At 35.9% G+C, this 22725-nt stretch overlaps 1 protein-coding gene across 6 annotated transcripts in view; it reads right to left on the bottom strand.

Annotated features, from left to right (window-relative positions):
• Window positions 1–545: 545 nt before the first annotated feature.
• LOC5575729 (sodium-independent sulfate anion transporter) overlaps window positions 546–22725 on the bottom strand; it is a 72537-nt gene continuing 50357 nt past the window's right edge. For 4 of the 6 annotated variants that reach the window (XM_021857421.1, XM_021857423.1, XM_021857420.1 and 1 more), the window contains exons 3-5: window positions 2750–3175; window positions 2183–2542; window positions 546–1800 (exon numbers count right to left, since the gene is read on the bottom strand). In XM_021857421.1, the coding sequence (XP_021713113.1) occupies window positions 833–1800; window positions 2183–2542; window positions 2750–3175 (1754 nt within the window). In that variant the 3' untranslated portion in view covers window positions 546–832. Of the gene's footprint in view, window positions 1801–2182; window positions 2543–2749; window positions 3176–3254; window positions 3409–19519; window positions 19696–22725 lie in introns of those variants that run through there. The other 2 variants (XM_021857419.1, XM_021857424.1) reach the window with 2 other exon arrangements.

The following is a 22725-nucleotide window of genomic DNA, read 5'->3' as shown; positions in this document are numbered from 1 at the left end:
CTCAGACAGTGTGGGGATGCCGCACCAACGACGACCCACTAAACCCAGCCCATGCACTTTCGTTGAATTGCTCAAGTGGTGTACAGTGCATCGACATGACCCTTGGCCTCAGAGTCTTATCTTCCCGGAACCATCCTACGGTATTTATTCGGGGAGGGGCCAGTGCATATAGCACAACAAATGTAGCAGAAGTAGCCTAGGCAAACTGCTTCTCCTAGCCGAATTAAACAATGTTACAAGGGAACAGCTTCGGCAGGGCTAATCCTCTGCAGCCAAGCATAATTTTCCTCCACACCAGCATAATTGGGACACGCAGGAGATTCTGAATGACCAAATCTATGCAGATACTGTCTATAGCAACTAGTCCTGACAGAGATTGCAAGGGAAGAAGCTTAGGGCAGATTAAAAGTCTCAGTACTACCCCTATCGCTACTTACAAAAAAATGTTTTAAGTGTTTTGTCTGATTGGCAGTTCATTAATGTAATTGAATAAAATACAAATGATGAATAAGGAATTTCGGCACATAAAAATCATCAACAACCTGTTATTATTTTCTCGCGAGATTGACTAGCATTCGCACCGCCGTACCTGTACGTGCTTGCGAAATTATTATTTCTACTCGATATTTAAAATCTTCACCATCATCACCTTACTGTACGTTACCTTAACAGGTAATAACCGAATAATACTATCGTCGATTTTGATTTCGGTGACCTAAAATACCTCGATCCTAAGGGCGTAAATTCCCTGACAATAAGTTACTAAACTACCCGAATACGGACTCAGCTATCACAACTTACCGAAAGCACTATTAGGGGCGTACTGTTTTGTTCACGCCTCAATTCGATTGTCTAGCGACCAGCACTTGGCAATCTCTTCCAGCGAGCTTCCGGTTTTGAAAAGCGGAACAAACAGCTCCGCATCCAGGCGGAATGCCGTGTGCTGCACCGACCGCTGCCAGTTCCAGAACACAACGGGTCGTTCCTGAACTCTAAGATCTTCAACGATGCCGGCCAGAATCTTGGCCACAGTGGAGTCGATGTAGTTGACTGCCGATCCATCAATTACGACTAGTTCAACAAGATTCTGCTGGGAAAGTTTGACGACTCGAGCCTTGAGGTACTCTGCGGAGGAGTAAACCAGGTTCTGATCAGGGCTCACGACCAGCATATCAACGTTACAAATCCGTTGAATATGGTGACTGATATTCGGGCGAGATGTTTGGTACAGCACGAAGCACATGTTGACGCCGATTCCAATGACCATTCCGTATTCCAGGCCAAGGAAGAGACAGGTGATGAGCGTGACAAAGAATGGAATGATGTCGACCTTCTTGGTGCGCCAGATTTCCGCGGCCGCGTGGAATTCCACCATAAAGAACATGGCGGCGATGATGACCGCGGCCAGGACGGTTTTCGGAATGTAGAAGAAGGTACCGGCGAGGAGACCAAGCGCCAGAAGAACGACGATACCGGTGGTAATGCCACCGGCCGGAGTTCGGACGCCACTACTGTTGTTGACGGCCGACCGAGTAAACGAACCGGTTACGGGCATCGACGAGAAAAACGATCCTACAATGTTGCACAGTCCGAGTGCGATCATTTCCTGGGTGGCATCGATTGACTTGCCCTTGGAGAAGGCCTTCGCTATGGCGATACTCTCCAGGATGGCGATGAGTGGGAGGGCGATGACAGAGGTTCCCAGTTCCGAGACCATATCCGTGAAGGAGTAGGTTTGGTTATGGACCACTGCCGAGAACGGTGGCAGCTGAACCGGGGGGAGTCCGGATGTAACGTTACCTGGGGGTAAATGTAAGTGAAAATATTAGGTCGGCTATACCCAGTAGGGTGCGGCTTATTTTTTAAGGGATTTCGTACAACATTCTGAGCGGGATAGGATTATTAAGATTCTAGAAGAGGATTTTAAAACGATTCTTGGTGGGGTTCAGACGTAACTGAGGACTATTTTTAGAAATTTCCAATGCCACAAAAGTTCAATCCAATAGACGCAGTGGCTTAACCTTCCCAAAAAAAAAAAAAGCTGATAAACTTTCATGCAAGTAAACTTCAATCAATAAATAATGCTTTTTTGATAATTATTTTCTCAAAAATCAGACTTTTGATTCTGCAGATTTTTAAATAAGTCGCAGCCTAATACACAGTTAGTTTAGCAAAGACTTACCAGTCAACTGGAAGGGTGCCACGCCATCCGTGCTAAGACAGAAGGCTAGTACGGTTCCACCGATTACGACAATGGCGTTCCGGGACAGCGAAATGTATTTGCCAAATGTCTTCCATGAACCTTCCAGATTTTTGAGTTGCATCATCAGCAGCAGAACGACGATCGTTCCGATTCCAAGCACTGAATCCCACAATTTGGTCAGGTGGATGTTGTGGATTACATTTTCCCATGAATCGAGGAATTCATTAGATTTGCCCGGAAGACCTAGGAGCGATTTCACCTGCCCGCTGGCAATAGTGATGGCTGCTGCTGACGTAAATCCGGCTGTAACGGGCATCGATATGAATTGGACTAGGAAACCTAAAATTTTGAAGATTCGATTAACAATCGATAATTTGTTACAAATATCCTAACCCCAGAGCTAGTAGCAAGAAATGCTGCCAGAAATAGTTAGTAATACTGTCATAAAATTGACCTGGGGATGACATAAGAGACTTTTCGACCTCAAAAAAGTAATCAAGTCTCCAAAAAGCGACTCGATACCAGCGCTGTCATTCGAAAACTTACCCAAATTGAGCAAGCCGAGTACCAGGATAATGCAACCAGCTAGGAACGCGGATAGCATCGCAAACGCCGGCCCCAGATTGGCTACGTGGATCTGCACCATGAGCGACATAATCGCGGTCGGTCCTATCGTAATGTCCTTGCAGCTGCCGAACACAAAGTACACGAAGCATCCCATGAACGCCGAATACAACCCATACTGGGGTTCCAATCCGGCCACTATGGCATAGGCGATTCCTTGCGGGATAACCGTCAGTCCAACGGTCAATCCTGCCACGATGTCCTCCACCAGGAACTGTCGGTTGTAGTTGGGAAGCCACGACAAAATCGGCAGCCGCTTTTTGATCAACTTGGTGCTGCAGCAACTGGAACGGAACTTGAACAGCTCTCCAAGCTGGGGCAACTCCTCCGAGTAGTCATCTTCCGCGTCTGAAAGGAATCAACCAAGAATGCGAAATGGATCATTAGTAATCAGTCTGCAGAAAGGTATGTTTGTCGATTTCGTTACCGCTGCTTGTCAAGGTCAATCTTGGTCGTTCGTACATTCGAACCACGCGCGCGAATCGCAACGTGCTCGTTCGTCATAAGGTACCATGGGGCAAGTGGGTAAAGGGAATCATATTCCGTCAAACTGAGTGACCTGCAACACTTTTCAATTCAAGTAACTTAAAAATCAAAATTTCTTGACAAGCTTTTAGAGACCTTCACGCCAACATATTTGAGTGATAAATGTTTGAGTCAATTTATTTTACCTTATCATTGGTTGAATTTGTCAAGTATTTTTACTCATTCAGTGACCGGCGAAAAAAAGATCATTTTGCCGTTTTTCATACAAAATGGCCAAGTTTGGAAACTTCTGAAATTTCTACCGCCACTTGTAAATAACTTGAAATTTGTGCAGTAAAAAACTCACACAATTTGAAGTTATCGCAAATGTCCCATATTGAAAAAAATGTCAAAATTTTGGTTTTGAAATATTTTGAAAATTATGAATTTTACAGTTCTACATTCTGGTTTCTCTTGTTAAATCATACATTTTTGCCAAAAGGTATATTGCTCTGAATCCTTTCGTTTAAAATATACTTAAAAATGAAGAATTTAGCATTTTTTTTTACAAAATGGGGCATTTGCGATAATTTTAAAGTAGGTGATTAAAATGCTGTGCATTCCCGACCAGACGGAAGAAACAAGATTATAACAGAATGTGTTCCCCTGATATGATTTTTTTATATCACCAGCTGTTATAAAACATGTACCGTTAGTAGTTAAAATAACAAAAATTCTAACAAAATTTGCACCAAATTAAACTTAAATATAACAAACACTGTGACAATTATATCAAAATTATTACAGACTGTGTTGCAAGAATGTTACAAAATAACAAAATTATTGCAAACTATGTTTCTGTTTATGATAGGGTTCCTAGTACCGACCCCTTTTGACGAGTACCGGTTCTACGGTACTGTAACTCTCAGTACCGGTAGTACCGGTAAAATACCGGTACTGGAAGATTTTTTTTTGCAAGCAAGGCATACAGTATTGGACTTTAAATTTACAAAATTTCAAATTCGTCAAGTAACACAAGTTTGCTGAAGCTTATTCTTCATATTTTTATGAATTTTATCACTAACAAAATATGATCCTACAATAATAATAAGTAAACTGTTCTATCTCTATAACTCATGAAATACTCAAAAATATGTGTTGAAATTCAAGTTTTATCAAAACATTCAAATCTGTCCTTTAACAATCCACAGTTAACCGTATTACAAGAAATTCGAAAAAGTTGCAGATGTATTGTGTAATATTGTATGTGGTGCGAAACATAGTTCAAAATGAATACTACATTGTAAATTTTCATGTTGTCATCGTGCTTTTTATTCATTAAATAATACCGCAATTTGGGGTGTAGTTGATCAGTGGGGAGAAGTCGACCTGGGAAATTCGCCACCAACGAATTTTACTAAACTAACGTACCATTTGTTGTGCAGTTCGGTTTGCTACTCCGTCACGAGCAGACGTCTCCGTTGTGGTCTCCGCGAGTGGTGGTGATTATTACCCTTCAGCCAATTCTTTATCCGATAGCGAGAAATTTGAGTTTGGTGTGAAGAATTGTTTAGAAAGTAGGAGTGATTTACGTAGGCATCTTGATGGTGTTTTGATTCCGTTTTTCCTAAATGCAAATGAATGCTGATTTGGCTTCCGGGTGGACAATTGCGAAGTAATTTAGCTTCCCATCCGTTGTTTTCTAAGTGTAAGTGAAAAAAGAGTTGAACAGAATTCGAAAGAAGTGAGATGATTGTGTGAGTGGTTCGGCTACAGTGGAAAAGAGTGACATGCTGTTGCATCATAGTGTAGCGTGGACAGAGGAACGACGACGGCGAGCAAGGTTCGGGATTTAGGAGTAAAATCCATAACATTGGACGGCGAGCACTCCGATTAGTGGGGAGAAACTGCCGGGTGGCGAATTCGGTGAGTTTGTTCTGATTTGCAAACTTTATATGTAGATGTGTTGATATTTGTACATGCCAGAAGCCGTTCAGTGATGAAATATGCGAGTGGTCATGAAGGAGTGATAAAAATTTATTCAGTCTCCTATACGCTGCGGCTACTTTCAACAAAGAAATTATGCGCTGACGATGCGTTTCATTTTCTTTAAAAAATAAGCTTTATTCGGATATTATTACAACCACATTTTTGATCCATGCATTTTGTATCTTGTAGCTTTGGTCGAGCTATGCGACACTCACGGGGTCCAAGTTGATGCAACGTACGGGCAAGGCATCATCACAGAACATGCTTATTGGTAGTGGTATTGCTTATCTTAGTGTTCAAAATGTTTTCTCTTTCTCATATATACTGAGCCCGCGTTAGATCTTTGTATTGGTATATTTGCTAGGAAGGAGCAGCACGTTTTTCTTTCTTTTTATCGAACGACCGTAGTGTGTATATGTGTACGTTTCAATTTATTTTTTACAGAGCACAAAGTTGTAGGGTTGCTGATCAATTGCGGACCTACACTGGTAATTGCGTTCTTACAAGATTTTCAGCTTGCTGCATTGTATTGTATTACATTATAATATATTGTGCTATATTACGTTATATTTTATGATATTATAATGTATTATTTTATGCTGTATTGTATTCTGTTATACTGTATTATGTTGTATTGTATTATATTAAATAAATTATAATATATTATATTATGTCATATTTTATTATAATACATACAGCCAACTCTGCATGATCGATATTAAATTCTCTATATTACTACATATTCTCGAACATAATGTAATTGGCCATTTTTGATTCCCTTTACGTTTAGTCTTGATTTGTTTGATAAACAAACACCGATTGAAATTCAGGACGCAAGCAACAGTTAAATCATTTTGATTATTGGTTTAATACTCTATGCTACTAGTGTATACAGGATCAGGACAAATTCTATTTTATTTTTTAGGTTTCCGCAGGTCAAAGAAACAAAGAACAAACAATATAAAGATATTATAATTATAGTTATTTATAGCATTTTTTTTGTATTATATTCTTATATGTTGCATCACATATTATATTGTTTTTATTTATTTTTTTGTGTTTTATTGTATTTTGTATTATATTATCAAATTATATTCCCATATCGTACTAACTGTGCTAACACCACTTACAGCGATCCTGTAAAACTAATAGTGAAGTTTTCAATTTTATTATTTTACAGTAGAATTATTTTATTATGACTTTTAGTTGGAAGCAATGAAATAATCTAACACGCTCTGAGGCTAATGCGTGGTTTTTTATATGATTGCATTTTCGTTTATGAAGAAGGATAGAAGATTGCATAGTTTTCATCACATTTATCGTATTGCTTTACCACAAAACCATCCACAATTTTATGTTCTACAAAACAAATAACATTTTATTATTTAACAAATAGCCAAAGACGTAGAGTGAAAGTCGGAGTCAGGAGTGAGATTTTTGATCATTTACCATTATGCCTTGGTCTCCAACAGTTGAAGGCGAATAGAATCCTCTATCTATTACTAAATTGTTTGACTAATATTCACATACATATTACATCCTGAATGTTCATGCTATGGAATTATTTTCTCTCAGGCACGAGAATTACATACATAGGTTTAGTTTATTATTCTATTCCTTTGGGTCAAATTCTAGGAGCATCATGGAGTCCGATACCAAAGATACTAATTTTATCCCTGCTCTTCATCTTTCAGCATATCGTTTATCTATACTAAATGTATTTCGTCCTTTTTTGGGGTGTATTCCATGAGGTTGAATTCATCATATCGATAGAATTAATTTAATTTAAACATCTATATCAATCATATATTAACACCATCACTATTCTTATATATCTCATAATATTCATTTCATTTCATTATATGTTGGGAATTGGGAGGGAGCATCAGGGCATCATTGAAATTGCAGCTGGACGATGGAGTGGAGTACCAACCGGAGTCTAGGAGAAAGCGCCGTAACATCCTTGTAGATGAGTACTATTTTATGTTCCATTTTAGCCCTTCGTACAACGGTTTTATGAATTCAAATTATTAATTAACATTGACTCTACTATCCAGTGGAATCGCATGCAGAGTAAGACTCAAGCTAGGGTAGTGGCTACCTACATACATACACATTGTGTAGCGTTGTATTATATCTACTGTTCATAGGTAATAAATAGGTATACAAATAATTCCTTTGACTCATAAAATAACAGATAATTTTCATTCCTTATAGCTACTAGTCCAGTGGAGGTGCACGAATTACTTATTTATAATTGGTTTGTTATACTAATTCATTGGCATGATTTCCAGAAGCATCATGGAGTCATCGGAGATACTAACATAAACACTGATATTAATATTTCAGCATGTCGTTCTATTCCGGAAATCGTTATTTGTCCTTATTTTGGAGACTACCTAATGAGGTTCAATTCATCACATTTAAAGAATGGAAATTCTGAAACATCTATATTCATATCCTATACAACTATAAATTCAATTTTATATATTTTATTATAATTATTTCATTCATATATGCTGGGTATTGAGAGGGTGCATTAAGGCATCAGAGAAGTCAAAGATGGACGACGTAGTAGGGTGTCAGCCGGAGTCTAGGGGAATGTGCCGTAACATCCTTGCGCTACATGCTGCTACAATGATTTTAATGTAATTGTCCTTGTTTACTATAGTAGGCTACAGCGAATGAAACGAAGCGTCTGCTGTAATATGATTTTGTTTATCCTCCCTAAACATATGGAAGCTGAAATTTTGTTTTCGATGTATCCGGAAACTTTATTAACAAATCGTTGATTTTTATTCAAATTATTTTTTTATTTTTATCATTCTTCCCTCGACCAGCCTAATATAATCAGAAGGACAAATATTCCAAAGAAAAATATATATCGGCCGATATAATACTGCATGCATTCAGATACTGTTTCACTGCGTCATATTTTATTGTTACTACCATTTTATTTTCATATTTTATTATCATATTATTATATTTATATATATCATATTATTATATATATTATAATCTATTCTACTATATAACATGTCACTATAATTGAATTTATCATGTTTTGGGGAGGGAGGGAGCATCAGGGCATCATTGAATTTACAACTGGACAATGAAGTGGAGTGCCAATCGGAGTCAGGAGGAAAAGTGTTAGTCGTTCGCGTCTAGCACTTTTTTTTCTCCAACAGTTGTAAAAGATTTGACGCGCCCTTCTTCTAACAAACCTTTCCGTGGAAAGCTCGACAAGTATTGCAAATTCTAATACTCAATCTGTTGGATCATATGGCTGGAAGGAGATTCTCTATTTCCCGCGGGTTTCGCGTAAGTGTTTCTACTTACGGGTCCGCCACCCCCCTTTTGGCCCTTCATACAGCGATATGTTGAATGCAGATTGGTAATAAAATTTGACCTTACTGTTGAGTGGAGCCGCATGCAGAGCAAGACTCAAGCAAGGATTGGTGGCTACCTACATACATACATACATACATACTAACGTACCATTTGTTGTGAAGAAATTTATTGATTCAAACGAGTATTACACTTTTCGTCAGTACCGAAAGTACCGGTACTCAATGCTTTTCAGTACCGGTATTTCGGTACCAAAAAATGGTCGGTAATACCGGTACTTTCGGTACCGGTACTCCCGGTACCAAAACCCTAGTTTATGACATCGGATGTTATTTGCAACAAACTTATAAATGCAATGTCAAAAATATAACAAATGTTGTTATAAATGTGTTACTAAAAATATAACAAGTTGAGTACAAAGCCATCTTGATAGCAAAATTTTATCAACTTCTGTTATATGTAACTGCTGCTGATAGGAATGTGTTATAATCTTGTTATGTGGTTCTGGTCGGGTTAGGCCGTCCCTTATTTTTAGAAAATGCGAAATGTTATAAGTTCGTTATTGTAAAGTGCTCGTTTTGGTAAGAAAAAATTCAGGTAAAAATTTGAAGTCCGTACGTGGACGCTAAGTGGTCCCCCAACGGCCCTGAAGGTATTAGACGTAGATGACCCCTTGCGCAAAATCGAGCTCGCTGCTCTAGTGCACGCAGCATGAGTACGGAAAGCCAGCAGCAAAAAATTGTCCTGCGCGCGTTGATAATCAGCATAGAAGTTTGTTTTCTTTGGGATGATTCGAATATTACGTAACGAAAAATTAGTCCCCCTCCCTCCCCAACGTAACAGCTTTTGCATGAAAAAATTAATTTTTTTGTATGGACCGTTACATTACGGACGACTTTCTCCCTCCCCCTGTTGCGTTACGTAATATTCAAACGATCCCTTTGTCGTACTGAATTTTATATCAGCGTGCAGTGTTATGAAGATAACCACAGTATAAAATATTGTTTTACCTATAATTGTATGCTGATTTTCAATTTGTTACTAGTGGCTTTTCGTACTCATGTTGCGTACACTAGAGCAGCGAGCTCGATTTGGCGAACGAGGGTCATCTACACCAAATACCTTTGCGGTCGTTGGGGGACCACTTAGCGTCCTCGTACGGACTTCAAATTTATACCTGATTTTTTTCTTACCAAAACGAGCACAATGACGAACTTATAACATTTCGCATATTCGAAAAATAAGGGACGGCCTACTGTGCATTTTTCACTGCACAAACTTCAAGTTATTTTCTAGTCAGCCCAATAGAGCTCTAGGAGCCAAGATCCAAGTTATCAAACTTGGTTATTTTGTATGGAAAACAGTAAAATGATATTTTTTTGTCGGTATACTTCAATTTGGACTAACAGAGGCATTTTCATTATCGAATTGCAAGAAATTAATCAAAACAACTTTATATGGGAAAACTAGGAATAAAATAATCAAGCTTTTCTACTCTACTACTATATTTTTACCATTTGGTAAAATGTTACTCTTTTAGCTTTAAAGTAAAGCTACACAAATAGTATTCTACTTTCATACAGCACTGGGATGGAAATATGTTTTATTAAAAAAATGTTGTTACAATTTCATAAAATAAAATGCCAGAAATTATTACATATTAGTTACACTGCCCATAAACGCATGTCAGTCCCATGTTTGCTGGATTTCCTATTCACATGGGACAATTATGCGTTTATGGGAAGTATAGAGGCATTATGTAGATTTAGCACTCTTTAATGAATGTTCGAATCCTCTGAGCAGAATCTCAAATAGAGAAACTTTAAAGTAGATGGAGTACCGTGTACCTTTTAATTCCACTCCTAAATGCTTATCTTTGACAGATATTTCGTATTTCGACTACCACTTGCAGTCTTCTTCAGTGTCAGTTACTCGTATCTACTAGTGGATTCCACTCCTAAATGCTTATCTTTGACAGATACGCGTATTTCGACTACCACTTGCAGTCTTCTTCACTAGTGGATACGAGTAACTGACACTGAAGAAGACTGCAAGTGGTAGTCGAAATACGCGTATCTGTCAAAGATAAGCATTTAGGAGTGGAATTAAAAGGTACACGGTACTCCATCTACTTTAAAGTTTCTCTATATAGATTTAGCATATCATTTTCTAGGTTAAAGGAGATCAGGGGATGAACATATTACGCAAATGCTTATTTAAGGCATCACATTGGAATTTCCTTGACTTCCCTGGGCATATAGTATAATCGTACCTGCCACACGATATACGAATGCGAAAATGGCAACTTTGGCAAAGAAAGCTCTCAGTTAATAACTGTGAAAGTGCTCATTGAACAGTTGAGAAGCTTGCTCTGTCCCAGTGAGGACATAATGCCAAGAAGAACATTGGCAATACATTCAGCTCCCCTCACTGCTATGAATCGCAAGTCAGTCCCATATGTAAAAAGTTGGCATTGAGAAAATGGCCTGTGAAGTTTCCAAACTCGTTTCCATACGAATATACAAAAAATTCCAAAGAATTGGAACATGTTCATATCTTAATGAAACTTTCACAATTTGCTTTTCACAACGATATCTTTCCAAGAAAAATATAAAGATGACCCAAACACGATTGATTTTTGTGTGACACGGTGCGGAAATCTGTAGTGGGACTGATATGCGATTACATTTCATTATGGGACAATTTGACTTGTTGTTTTTTTTCCAAATTTTTCAGAACAAATCATATTATCTTATTAGTGCAGCGGAAAGAGCATTGGAAGATATGTTGAAAACTGAACTCAACTTAATTTTGACCAAAATGCAGATGGGACTGACTTGCGATTCACGGCAGCTCAAGTTTTCAAATTTAGTACGACGCGCTGCATTTATTCATTGTGAGCAAAAATCAAGTCAAAAGTCAGAAAAACGAAATAGAAAATCGGGTCAAAACCAAGCTAGGAATTTGGTCGTCACACACAGAAAAAAATCCGTTCTCGTATCCGTGAACAGCAGACGTGAACTCGTCAACAACAAAAATACACCGTGAACTAGATCATGTTTATGTGACCATTTGTGGTAGTTCATGGTGTATTTTTGACAGTTCACGTTTTCCAGAATTCTTTTTTGAGCGTGCAGGGGGAATTGCGTCCGTTAAAAAATGGTTGTTATTATATTTTATTATCATAATTAAAAAAACATATTTCCCTGGACGCCCAAGCAATCGTTTATTTTCTTGTCAAGGTTTGACATATTGCAAAACCATTTTTTACGTTTTATTATTTGGTCTATTACTCTAAGTCCCATAATATTTTGAGTAACTACAAGGAACATGGAAGTCTTTATTTTGTCTTTGTTTGAACCGCAATACTACACATTCAAAAGAAAATGTGCGGTAAAAACTACCATTTTAGAGGGTTAACTTAGGCGCTCGCACCGGTAATTTTCAGCAGACCGAAAATGCGCTTGATTTTACAGGTTGTTGACTTCCCTTGACCTTCCAGTCGTTTTCCAGAAACATTACAGACCACTGAATTGATTATGTACTTAGAACCGAAATAATTACGATTTGTACAAGAAGCTACATATCCGATGATTTGCACGATCAAAAGCTTTTACTTTACTGAGATATACCTGTCAGATAACATTCTTGAGCGTTTATTGAAGTCAATATGATAAAAATGACTAATTGAGTATCTACACTACCCACCATAAGTATGAAATCGCGTATTGCAACACTCATACTGAATATTGCAGCACCTTCAAAAGTTTAGCATCACCTTTTTTTTCTCTCTTTTATCATTGGATTTTGGGTGATGCTAAACTTAAACGTTCTGCAATACGCAGTATTGCAACGATTCCATACTTATAGTGGGTAGTGTACTTACTTTTTAAACTTGAAAATCCGTATTATATAATTAAAAAATATGTACTCGGCTTCTGAACTACCTAAAATATGACTCCACCTTATTTTAAATTTGGCTTTTTCTTCTTTCAGACTAAATTCCTGCCATTGTCTAAGAACTTTCTTTGAAAATTGCTTCAAGGAATCCCACATAGATTTCTCAGAAGTTCCTCTTGAAATTATTGAACATATTTTTCGAGATATTCGAATACAGATAATAATAATGATCTTTCAATATTTACTACTCCATGAACTCGTCTAAGATTTCCCTTGAAGCTTCTTATCTCCAGCATGCTCTAAACAATGTTAGAGAATTTCTTTCAGTGTTGAATTTCTTCAAGAATCGCATTATGAATTCCTAAGATTATTCCAGGAATTCTTTTAAAAATATATTTTGGGATCACATAGAATTTTTCCCAAAATGTTTGCATTTTTTTTTCTTAGAATACTGTCGATAATTCTTCACGATGATTCGTTATTGGTAATTTGTTTTAAGTAATATTTCAGAATTCCGATATGAATTACCCCTATGTTTTCTCCCCGAGGGATTCATCTAGATATTATTAGGGTGATTAACCAAACTTCGATTTTCCAAGTTCACAGATGCAGATAACCTAGCATCCGTTCGCGTTGAAAGTTTGATGGATTGGTTGCATTCTGACCAAACGATCAAATTTCCAGCTCAAAGAGCCGTTTCGTTCTCTAGACTAGTAGTCTTGAAAGTTAAAGGTTTGGCTTTGTTTTGTAATCATCTTAACGGGATCTTTCAGGGATTTAATAATGCGTTAAAAATTAATTCAATTCATGATTATTTCTAAGAACATTCCTGAAATTTCTGCTTTTCAATGATGTTCTGGATTCCCAAAAAAAAAGAGGAATTTTGAGAAGCATCCTCAGAACTTCCGGAGAAATTTCTTTTCTATATTTTTAGAAAAGAAAATAATTGGGCATATCTATGAGGAAGCTCCTGATAAAAATCATCATAAAAGCGGTATTAACTGAATAAACTGTTTTCAAAAACAACCCGAAAAAATCCTGAAAAAAACCTGTCCGGGGAGTTCCTTGAATATCTGAAACATACGTAATCACGACACACAGCCATTCCATGAAAAACCGATCTAGTGGGCCACCGAACTCCGTGAAAATTTGCTATTTTGTTCCTTATCCGAAATAAGGATAGCTATCGCGATAGACGTGTTTTTGGATTTTTGTATTAGGGTGACCATTTTCAAAATAGAGTGACCAAAAAAACGCGACTTTGCAAAATTTTATTTTTTTAAAAATCATTACTTTTGAACCGCTTGACCAATTTTTTATTTTCTTGGACGAAATGAATGCTAAAGGGTTTGACTTTTCAAAAAAATAAATATATTACAGTCATCTCTCCCTTACTCGATATTCTGTATCTCGATATTTCCCCTAACTCGATTGAATGTGCGGTCCCTTCAATCTAGCATGCTTTGATACCTTTGTAAGTCGATACCTCTCTAACTCGATGTTCCCTATCTCGATGGTATCTGTTTCAGTTTCCCAAGTAAGCTTACCTCTCTAACTCGATATTTTCATGAAAAGTTCCAAATGTCCTCCAAACGTTAATAAATTTCATGAATTTAATTGTTATGATTAAATTGATAGTAAAAATAAAGTTTACTGCCAATTTGTGGGTGCTATTTTTTATTTTTGCTGAACGGTAAAAAAGTGTCACATAGGTAAATGTGGTAAAATTGTATTGTTTTTTACGTGAAAATAACTATTCTGAATGTATTTTGTCAAAATTATAAAAAGTTTAAAATTTTCAAAAATATGTGTTCTGTATCTCGATACCTCTCTAACTCGATGGTCCCTTCAATATCGAGTAAGGGAGAGTTTACTGTATTTTGTTTATTTTTTTTTCGTGTTTTGGAGGCTATGGCTGTTCTCATTTTTTCTTGAAATTTCAGAAAGTTTTACGTTTACTGTCAAATTTGCAGCGATGTATGTTTGTTAGTTTTTGAGATATATTTTTTGAAAATAAAAAATCAGTCATTTTTTATCGGCACACACTGTAGTATCAGCGCATTAGATTTTTTATTTAAAAAATATCATAACTTTTCAACAGCTCAAGCGATTTCCAATTTTTTTTATGGAATGAAAGCTTAAGATTTCAACTTTTCAGAAAAAAAGAAACCTGAATAATATTTTTTTACATGAAAAATTATGAAAATTTCATTGTAAACTTTTTCTGAATAAAACTCATTGTGCATTTTTGAATCTTTCTTGGAACTAGCCCATAAATAAAGTTCATTGGCTGTTGTAATATGCTGACCCTGCAGGCTCACTTTTATAGCATTCCGTTTTAAAACTCCACCTAAAGCATCGCATGGTCCTTTGCCACGTAGCGAAAAAATTCCACTCTGCAGTAACACAAAAATCTTTTTGAATATGACATAAAATATAGGCTGTCATTTTATTTCTATATTGACTACCTGATCCATCTGAGAAAAAATGTTTTTTTTGCAAGCCAGGAATCTTATTTTTGATAAATTGAACGCAACTCGATATGAATAAACGAATCGCAACTTGATTATGTTTAGTAAATTCTGCAATGGCCATGAAACTTATAAATTCTAATCCGGAAGATTTATCTTTGTAATAGATGGCAAAGGGATGGATTGGGCACTGTGCATTTGCCCAGTGAAAACCCTGAATGGCATCATGTATAACATAAGAAAATTTTTCTGAAAAATCACATATTATTATGCAGTCATTTAATTTTAAGTTGTTTTTCAAATATATCAAATAGTTTCCAGTTTAGCGGCGATAGCTCGTATAGTTTATCTACTGAAGTGTCAGCAAACTCCAGTGCATCTAATTCAACCAGGTCCATAACACCACGATCTGCTTGGCGCCACTGTTTGATTTGCAAGGAATCAATATGACTGTTACTAAGAAGTGTAATTAGTTCCAATGCAATGTTTCTTTACCCGGGCAGTGGTCGGAATTGTGTAACCAACAGTTTTCTTCAGGGTTCTGACAAAGAATCATCAAAAATAGATCGTAATAAGAATGAATACTACTTTGAAGCATTTTTTCACTTTAAGAGTTTGGAAAATCAGTTTGACATTTTGATAATAAATGCAAACACAAACAGTATGCTTACCTAAAGAAAGCCTAAAAACTAGAAATTTATATATTTTTTCATGTAAATTTTTTTTAGAGTTTTGTATTTTTTTCTGAAAAGTTCAAATTTTAAGCTTTTATTCCATAAAAAAAAGATTGGAAATCGGTTGAGCTATTCAAAAGTTATGATTTTTTTTTAATAAAAAATCTAATGCGCTGAGACCTACAGTGTGTGCCGATAAAAAATTACTGATTTTTTATTTAAAAAAAAAATATATATATCTCAAAAACTAACAAACATACATCGCTGAAAATTTGACAGTAAACGTAAAACATTCTGAACTAAAATGAGAACAGCAATAGCCCCTTTGGTTCCGAGGCCAGATTTTTTTTGATATATATATATTTTTTTTTGTAAAAAAAACAATTTTTGTGAAATTTTATAATTTTCTTGAAAAGTCAAAATCTTTAGCTTTCATTTCGTCCAAGAATCGGTTTTTCATGGAATGGCTGCAAAATTACAGTTTTTTTTCATTTATTTTCTCATGCTGTAATTTCACATCAAATGTAGAAAATGTAACTGTATAAAATATTCAACCGAAAAAATGTACCACCATCAGAAGCACAAATCTAGAAAAACAAATAGTTTTTAGAGCTGAAAAATTGATCGATTGATCATCACCAATGAGAAACCAATCGATAAGCCTTTTTTTTCAAGATAAATGATTGTTTGATTCACCAGAATTATGCTCATGAAATTTTAAGATAAGAGCGGTTCCACAGAAAATGACGACTTTTTTTTCCCAAATTTCATTTTTATATTTTTTTATTTGGATGAAATTTTGCACATGCTTTCTTTATGCCCAAAAATGCCTTTTTGCATCATCGGTTCGCCATTTTGACTCTAGCCGTACTTTTGAGAAGGGCCTAAGAAAAAATTCCTTAATAATTTTCAAAAAAAATATAACTTAGAAACGGTTTGTCCGATCAGTTTGGTGTCTTCCGCAAATATACACTGTAAAAAAATATTTAAATTTTCTCAAAAATCGTATTTTTGATTTATTTTATTTTATTATATGTTAAAGTAGACAAAAAATGAAGTCTTTTGCACAGTGGGTCAAGATGGAAAAATCATGGACAAAAATGTTACGATTTTTTTTAAAAAAAAGGTGAATTTTGGAAAATGGTCAATAATAAACTCGATTTTATGAAAGTACGCAAAATTTACAACAATAAAGGCTTACGGGAAAATCAGACTAACTTTTACCACTTTAAAGATACAGCGATTTTAATACAAAATTATGATATAATTTTCAATTTTCGGTCATTTTCGAATGTTTTTCGAGGCTCATAAGCCTAGAAATTTGTTCATTGTCTGAAAGAGCAGTTGATTTTTGATTAAAATGATTGAAAAAATATTGATTTGGTAATTTTTCATGGTATGAGGCGAAATAAAAAATGTGTCCTGTAAAAATGATTTATTTATTTTTTTAACGAAACACAACTTCAACATTCAACATTGTGATATTTTGATATGTAATTATCAAGAAAATATGGAACAAAATGTTAAGAGTTAAAAAATAACAAAATAACGAATATAAAGCAATCAATACGTGAAATGCATTTATATCGATTTAAGATAATGAAATATTTCCATTCGAAAACAAAAGCTTTATGAGTAGAGGAGTAACGTGCCTAGTTGTCTCACACAAATATACCTGATGTTTTCTTAAAGTACAGCACGTTGGTATATTTTGTGGTCGGACAGAAACGTACCTAATAGTTGATTCAAGTACCCATGTTGGTATAAAAAAGAGCTGATGCAGCAAAGACACAAGCAAGTGAAAATAAAAAGTAAAAGATAGCTTAGAACAATTAAGTATAAAATGAACACCATCAACAAAGGATGTGTAAATGTGTTTTCAAAAAAGTGTTCAAAAAGTTACCGAAATCTCCATCATTGTATAAGAACATGAAATAAAATGTTTTCAGAAAAAAATATTCCTTATTTTATCAACTCGAAAAACATCCGAAAACAACCAAAAGTTGTGAATTTTCAGTAAATTTAATTTTAAAATCGCTGTATCTCGGAAACGGTAGCAATTAGCAATTTTTTTTAATATACCTTTTTTGTTGCAAATTTTGCGTACTTTCATAAAATCGGGTCGAAAAGCATTCAAAAAGATTATTTAGACCATATTGAAAAATCAACCTTTTTTAAAAAAATCATAACTTTTTTGTCCATGATTTCTCCATTTTGTCTACTTTAAAATATAAAAAAAAAAATCGAAAAAACGATTTTTGAGAAAATGTATTTTTAAGCTTTATTTTCGAAATAAAAAATAAATACAACATTTTTTTTACAGTGTATATTTTTTCCAGATAGTTCCAACAATAACCTAAAACTTTGCGGAAGACACCATACCAATCAGACAAATAGTTTCTGAGTTTTAATTTTTGAAAATTGTTAAGGTTTTTTTTCTTAGGCCCTTCTTAAAAGTAACGCTAGGGTAAAAATGGCGAACCGATTATGCAAATAGGCATTTTTGGGTATATAGAAAGCATATGCCAAATTTCAGCCAAATAAAAAAATACAAAAGTAAACCGACATTCGAATTCAAATGGAACCGAAGGCATTTATGATTTTTGATGAGAAGACTTAATATTTGAAAATGGAACAATGGCCACATTGTCCGTATTTGGAGCCATTAAGGTGACACGAGTCATTTTCGGTTAGCGTTAGCGTAGTTACGATATACTTCGTAGATTGAATACTTGCAACATTCATGTTTCTATTTGATAATCTTATCCTGACTGCTTTCAGGAACAATACCGGGGAATAAACCTTGATCCAATCTTCAACAAGAATAGCAAAAGCATGAATATCGCTATTCTCGGCCACGCCCGTCTTTACCGTAACTTAGGCTAGGGGAAGGAAATGTTGATTTAGCACTTACCTTATGAAAGGTCATCGACTCAGCGACGCCCTCATAAGTGCTACGGAGTTGGAGTTGGAATAAGTATAGGCCAGGATTCGTCTGTAAAGCTGGCAATAGACCAAGGGCAATTGTTGTTTCTGTTTTTTTAAGTTTAATCTTTTGAATGCCGGCAATCAAAAGAGAAGATATTTGTTTTATTTATTGTATACATTATTTCGTTTCGAATAGTACATAAATCGAATTTGTTAATGTTTAGTAAGCTCTAAATATCTGCTCAGTAATAATTTAAAAGCCGATCAGATCCCTCCAGGGTCACTAAGAACACATTCACTCGCGAGCGAAGCCTACTAGATTCCTGAAGAAGAGTGTGACATGGGTTATTTTCGGTTGCACACAAACACATGATATGCGACAGCGTTTTGTTCATGATTTTTCATGAGAAGGCTTTCAAAATATTTGAAAAGGATCATCCCTTTCTGAAATCATGGGAGTGCCCTCAGGGTACCGTTGAAAGTGGACATACTCGTTTCAAATTCAGGAAGCATAAGCATGACATGCGACAGCTTTCTCTTCATGAGTTTTCATAAGAAAACTGTCAAACAGTATATGAAAAGAATAATTGAGTCACATTGGCCGATACTGGAATAATTTTATTGCCTTAAGGGAAACTTTGACAAAGGATATTTTCGTTTTCACACCAAATCATAACAACCGACAGCTTTTTCTTCGCAATTTTCCATGAAAATACCTTGAATGTACTTGAAAAAAAAACTATTTATAACCAATTTGGATATAATTGGTGTAATTCACTGGTCGTAGTGCTGTAATGATTGCACAATTTCATAAATTTCTCACCTCATCTGAATGACTTCGAAGGTTTACGCAAAATTCACTAAAATGAATGTTTTTTCACTTACCCCAGTTCCCCACATGCCCGGCGATACCTTACCTCTGTGTTTCCTGACGGCCGGTTTCGTTTGAGAAACGGTTCTTGGAAGTGTTTCGCCGACGACAACTGAAAGAGCACTGTCCGGAAGGCTCGGTGCCATTGCTGCGACTAACCAATCTGCCAATTTTCGATTGGCTCTCTATTAGCTACACTATCAATGGGTTGTCGACACTAAACTAGAACACAGAATAAGTTGATTGGTATTTTGTTCCGAGACAAGAGCCATATGAATGCAGATAACGAAACGGTTGCATTACACATTCCATAGCTTAGTGTGAAGTGAACAATAGTGTTGCAGTTTGATAGTGAAATTACTTGTTATTGCTTGTAAATGAATTGCTATTGATGGAAGAGTAATTCCCAGGCTTTGCAGTGGGTGATAACGACTCAAAACTGCAGGAAAGTGTGTACACATATTCGACATAGTTTCTCGAGTGGAAGTGTTATGGGATTGAAATCAGAATGACCAGCAACAGTACATCAGAATTATAGTTCTTATAATCAACCTAAAGTGAACGATTCGATTTGATAGATAACTTTGAATTGTTCAACAATGCAATAAAGTTAAGAAAAATAAAGTTTGTTTTCTATTTTACGAACAAACCTTCATGCCATACACTATCAAAAACTTTTTCTGTCTAGAATAGTTAGAACGAATAAAATTCGAAACATGTAAAATTGAGATCGAATGCCCGTTAGAGTGACGCAAATTTTGAAATTTCAGCTCCCCTATGCTTAAACGAATCATGAATCATGGACATTGAAGGAAGTCGACCGGAGAGCTTTCGGGGTGTTTGAACGTAAAGTACTGCGAACAATACTTGGCGGTAAACTAAAAAACGGCATCTGGCGGCGTCGCATGAATCACGAGTTGTACCAAGTGTATAAAGAGGTGGATATTGTCATGCGCATAAAACACGGCAGGCTGCTTTGGGCTGGTCACGTTGCCCGTATGCCGGAAGAACGACAAGCAAAGATAGTATTCAAGAGAGGAACCGGACGAGGCCGCCGACGTCGTGGTAGGCCGCACAAACGATGGCTTTTTGCGGTTGAGAAGGACTTAAGGGCACTTAACGTTCAGAGCGACTGGTAGCGATTGACCCAGGACCGAGCCCAGTGGAGAAGAGTCATGCAACATCTATTCGGTGCAGATTCATCGTAGCCAATTGTAGCCCATCAAGTATCATGTAAGTATGCTTAAACGATTTTTATTATGGTAAAAAGCATCCTCCCAAAATTTGAAATGATTCGGAAGAAATTTGACTGTACACACGCCATTTGAAGTTTATATGGAGATTACTATGAAAAACGCCAACCTTTTATGTTCAGCCCTCTATCTCTACGTCATAATATTTTATGGAAAAGTGAACAAACTCATCTCATGTGAAATCCTTTCAGCTACAACTTTGCCAAAGACCACGTTTTGATTGGACGTCAGGATAAATTGTTATTCACAATCATAAAGAGGGTTTGCATTTTACATGCTTCATTAACTATGCGGCAGGCAACAGTTCTGCACAGAAATCAGTCTCACTCTTTTACTCTTCCATGAAATTAGTAAACAACAAGGCCATTAAACGTCAAAATCCCATACAAAATCTAAACAGTGCAGAGCCCCATAGATCAAAGTAATCCAGGCTACTATGTTCTACAGCAAAAAAGCAGTGTTGCTCTGAAAGTAATTGAATGATCATCTCAGCATGATTCAGACTTTGTCATCAATAATAACAAATTATCCTTACGTCCAATCAAAATGTGGTCTTCGGCAAAGTTGTAGCTATGAAGTTTTCACATGAGATGAGTATGTTCACTTTTCTATAGATTATTATGAGGAGCAGTTAGAGGACTGTACGCAAAAGGTTTGCCTTTTTCAGAGTAATTTCCATATAAACTTCAAATGGCGTGTGCACAACCAAATTTCTTCCAAATCACTTCAAATTTTGGGAGAATGATTTTCATCATAATTGAAACCGTTTAAGCATAGGGGAGCAAAAACTTTCAAATTAGCATCAGTCTAATGCCCATGTCAGAATCCGAACTGTTCATAAAAAATGACATATGCAGCAATCGAAGTTCATTAGTTGTAATAATCATTAAAACTTTTCAATCGCTTTCCAACGTTAAACCTAAGAGACATGTTTTTAGGTTATGGGACCAGGAATTTGGTCATAACGATAATCCGAAGTCCTGGAAATGGTTTAAGTATATCGAACAGTTATTGTGAAGCTGTTCTCGTGCACATGCAGTGGCAAATCTGAAGATGCAGTTTCCGGTGCAGTTTGGACTAGATCAATCGATTTAGAAACAGATCAATTGGATGCTTACAGTATTTTTTTGATATTTATTGCCTTAAAGCTTTGTTTTGTTCTAAAATCTATCTCTATTGAAACGGGGTGTTTCCTACACCAACAAATAAATAAATAACAAACAATAAATAAAGTAAGTTGAACAGTAAAATAAGTCATATCGTATATGTTGCGCAAATATTCGTTATATTGGTATAAATAAAAAAACTGTCAATGAATTAAAAAAGGTTAAATTCTCAATTGAAAATAAACTTTGCCAAAAGTTATAAACTAGTATAACTCCAAAAACCAGCCTTTGTTTGAAATTAGGAAAAAAAGTGTGATGATTTAATTAAAATCAAATTAAAAACGAACCGACCATTAGAGTCTCGACACAATGTACGGAATTCGCAGCTTCGGCCAAAATGAATATGTTGATTTCATATTTGTTGTTTTGGAGTTCCTATACAGTGGCAAACATAACATTTCGTCTCATCATAAAAGCCTGCGGCTAAATAGATGTTTATAATCATTGCGTCGCACTTGTGAATCCTACACATCAGCGTTGTTGCAATTTGATTCAGTTTAAGTTCACATTTCGATCAAATGGCATTCGGCCAAACGACCCATCTTATGATATCCTCCAAATTGACATTATTGAGCCTATGCATGCTATAAAACGATTGACTTTTACTGTGCGCTCTGTTTTCAAGTTTTCCATGAGAGAGAGAGAGAGTGAGACAGCACCAATACACGGCGCACAGTAAAAGTCAATGAGCCTATGCATGCTATAAAACGTTTGACATTTACTATGCGCCCTGTTTTCAAGTTACCCGTGACAGAGAGCGAGACAGCACCAACACACGGCGCACAGTAAAAGTCAAAAGAACAAAAGAATTTATAGCACGTACAAAGGCTCAT

The sequence above is a fragment of the Aedes aegypti genome, chromosome 1 (genome assembly GCF_002204515.2).
Source record: "Aedes aegypti strain LVP_AGWG chromosome 1, AaegL5.0 Primary Assembly, whole genome shotgun sequence".
NCBI classification, from domain to species: domain Eukaryota; kingdom Metazoa; phylum Arthropoda; class Insecta; order Diptera; family Culicidae; genus Aedes; species Aedes aegypti.
This window is presented reverse-complemented; position numbering and strand designations above follow the sequence as displayed.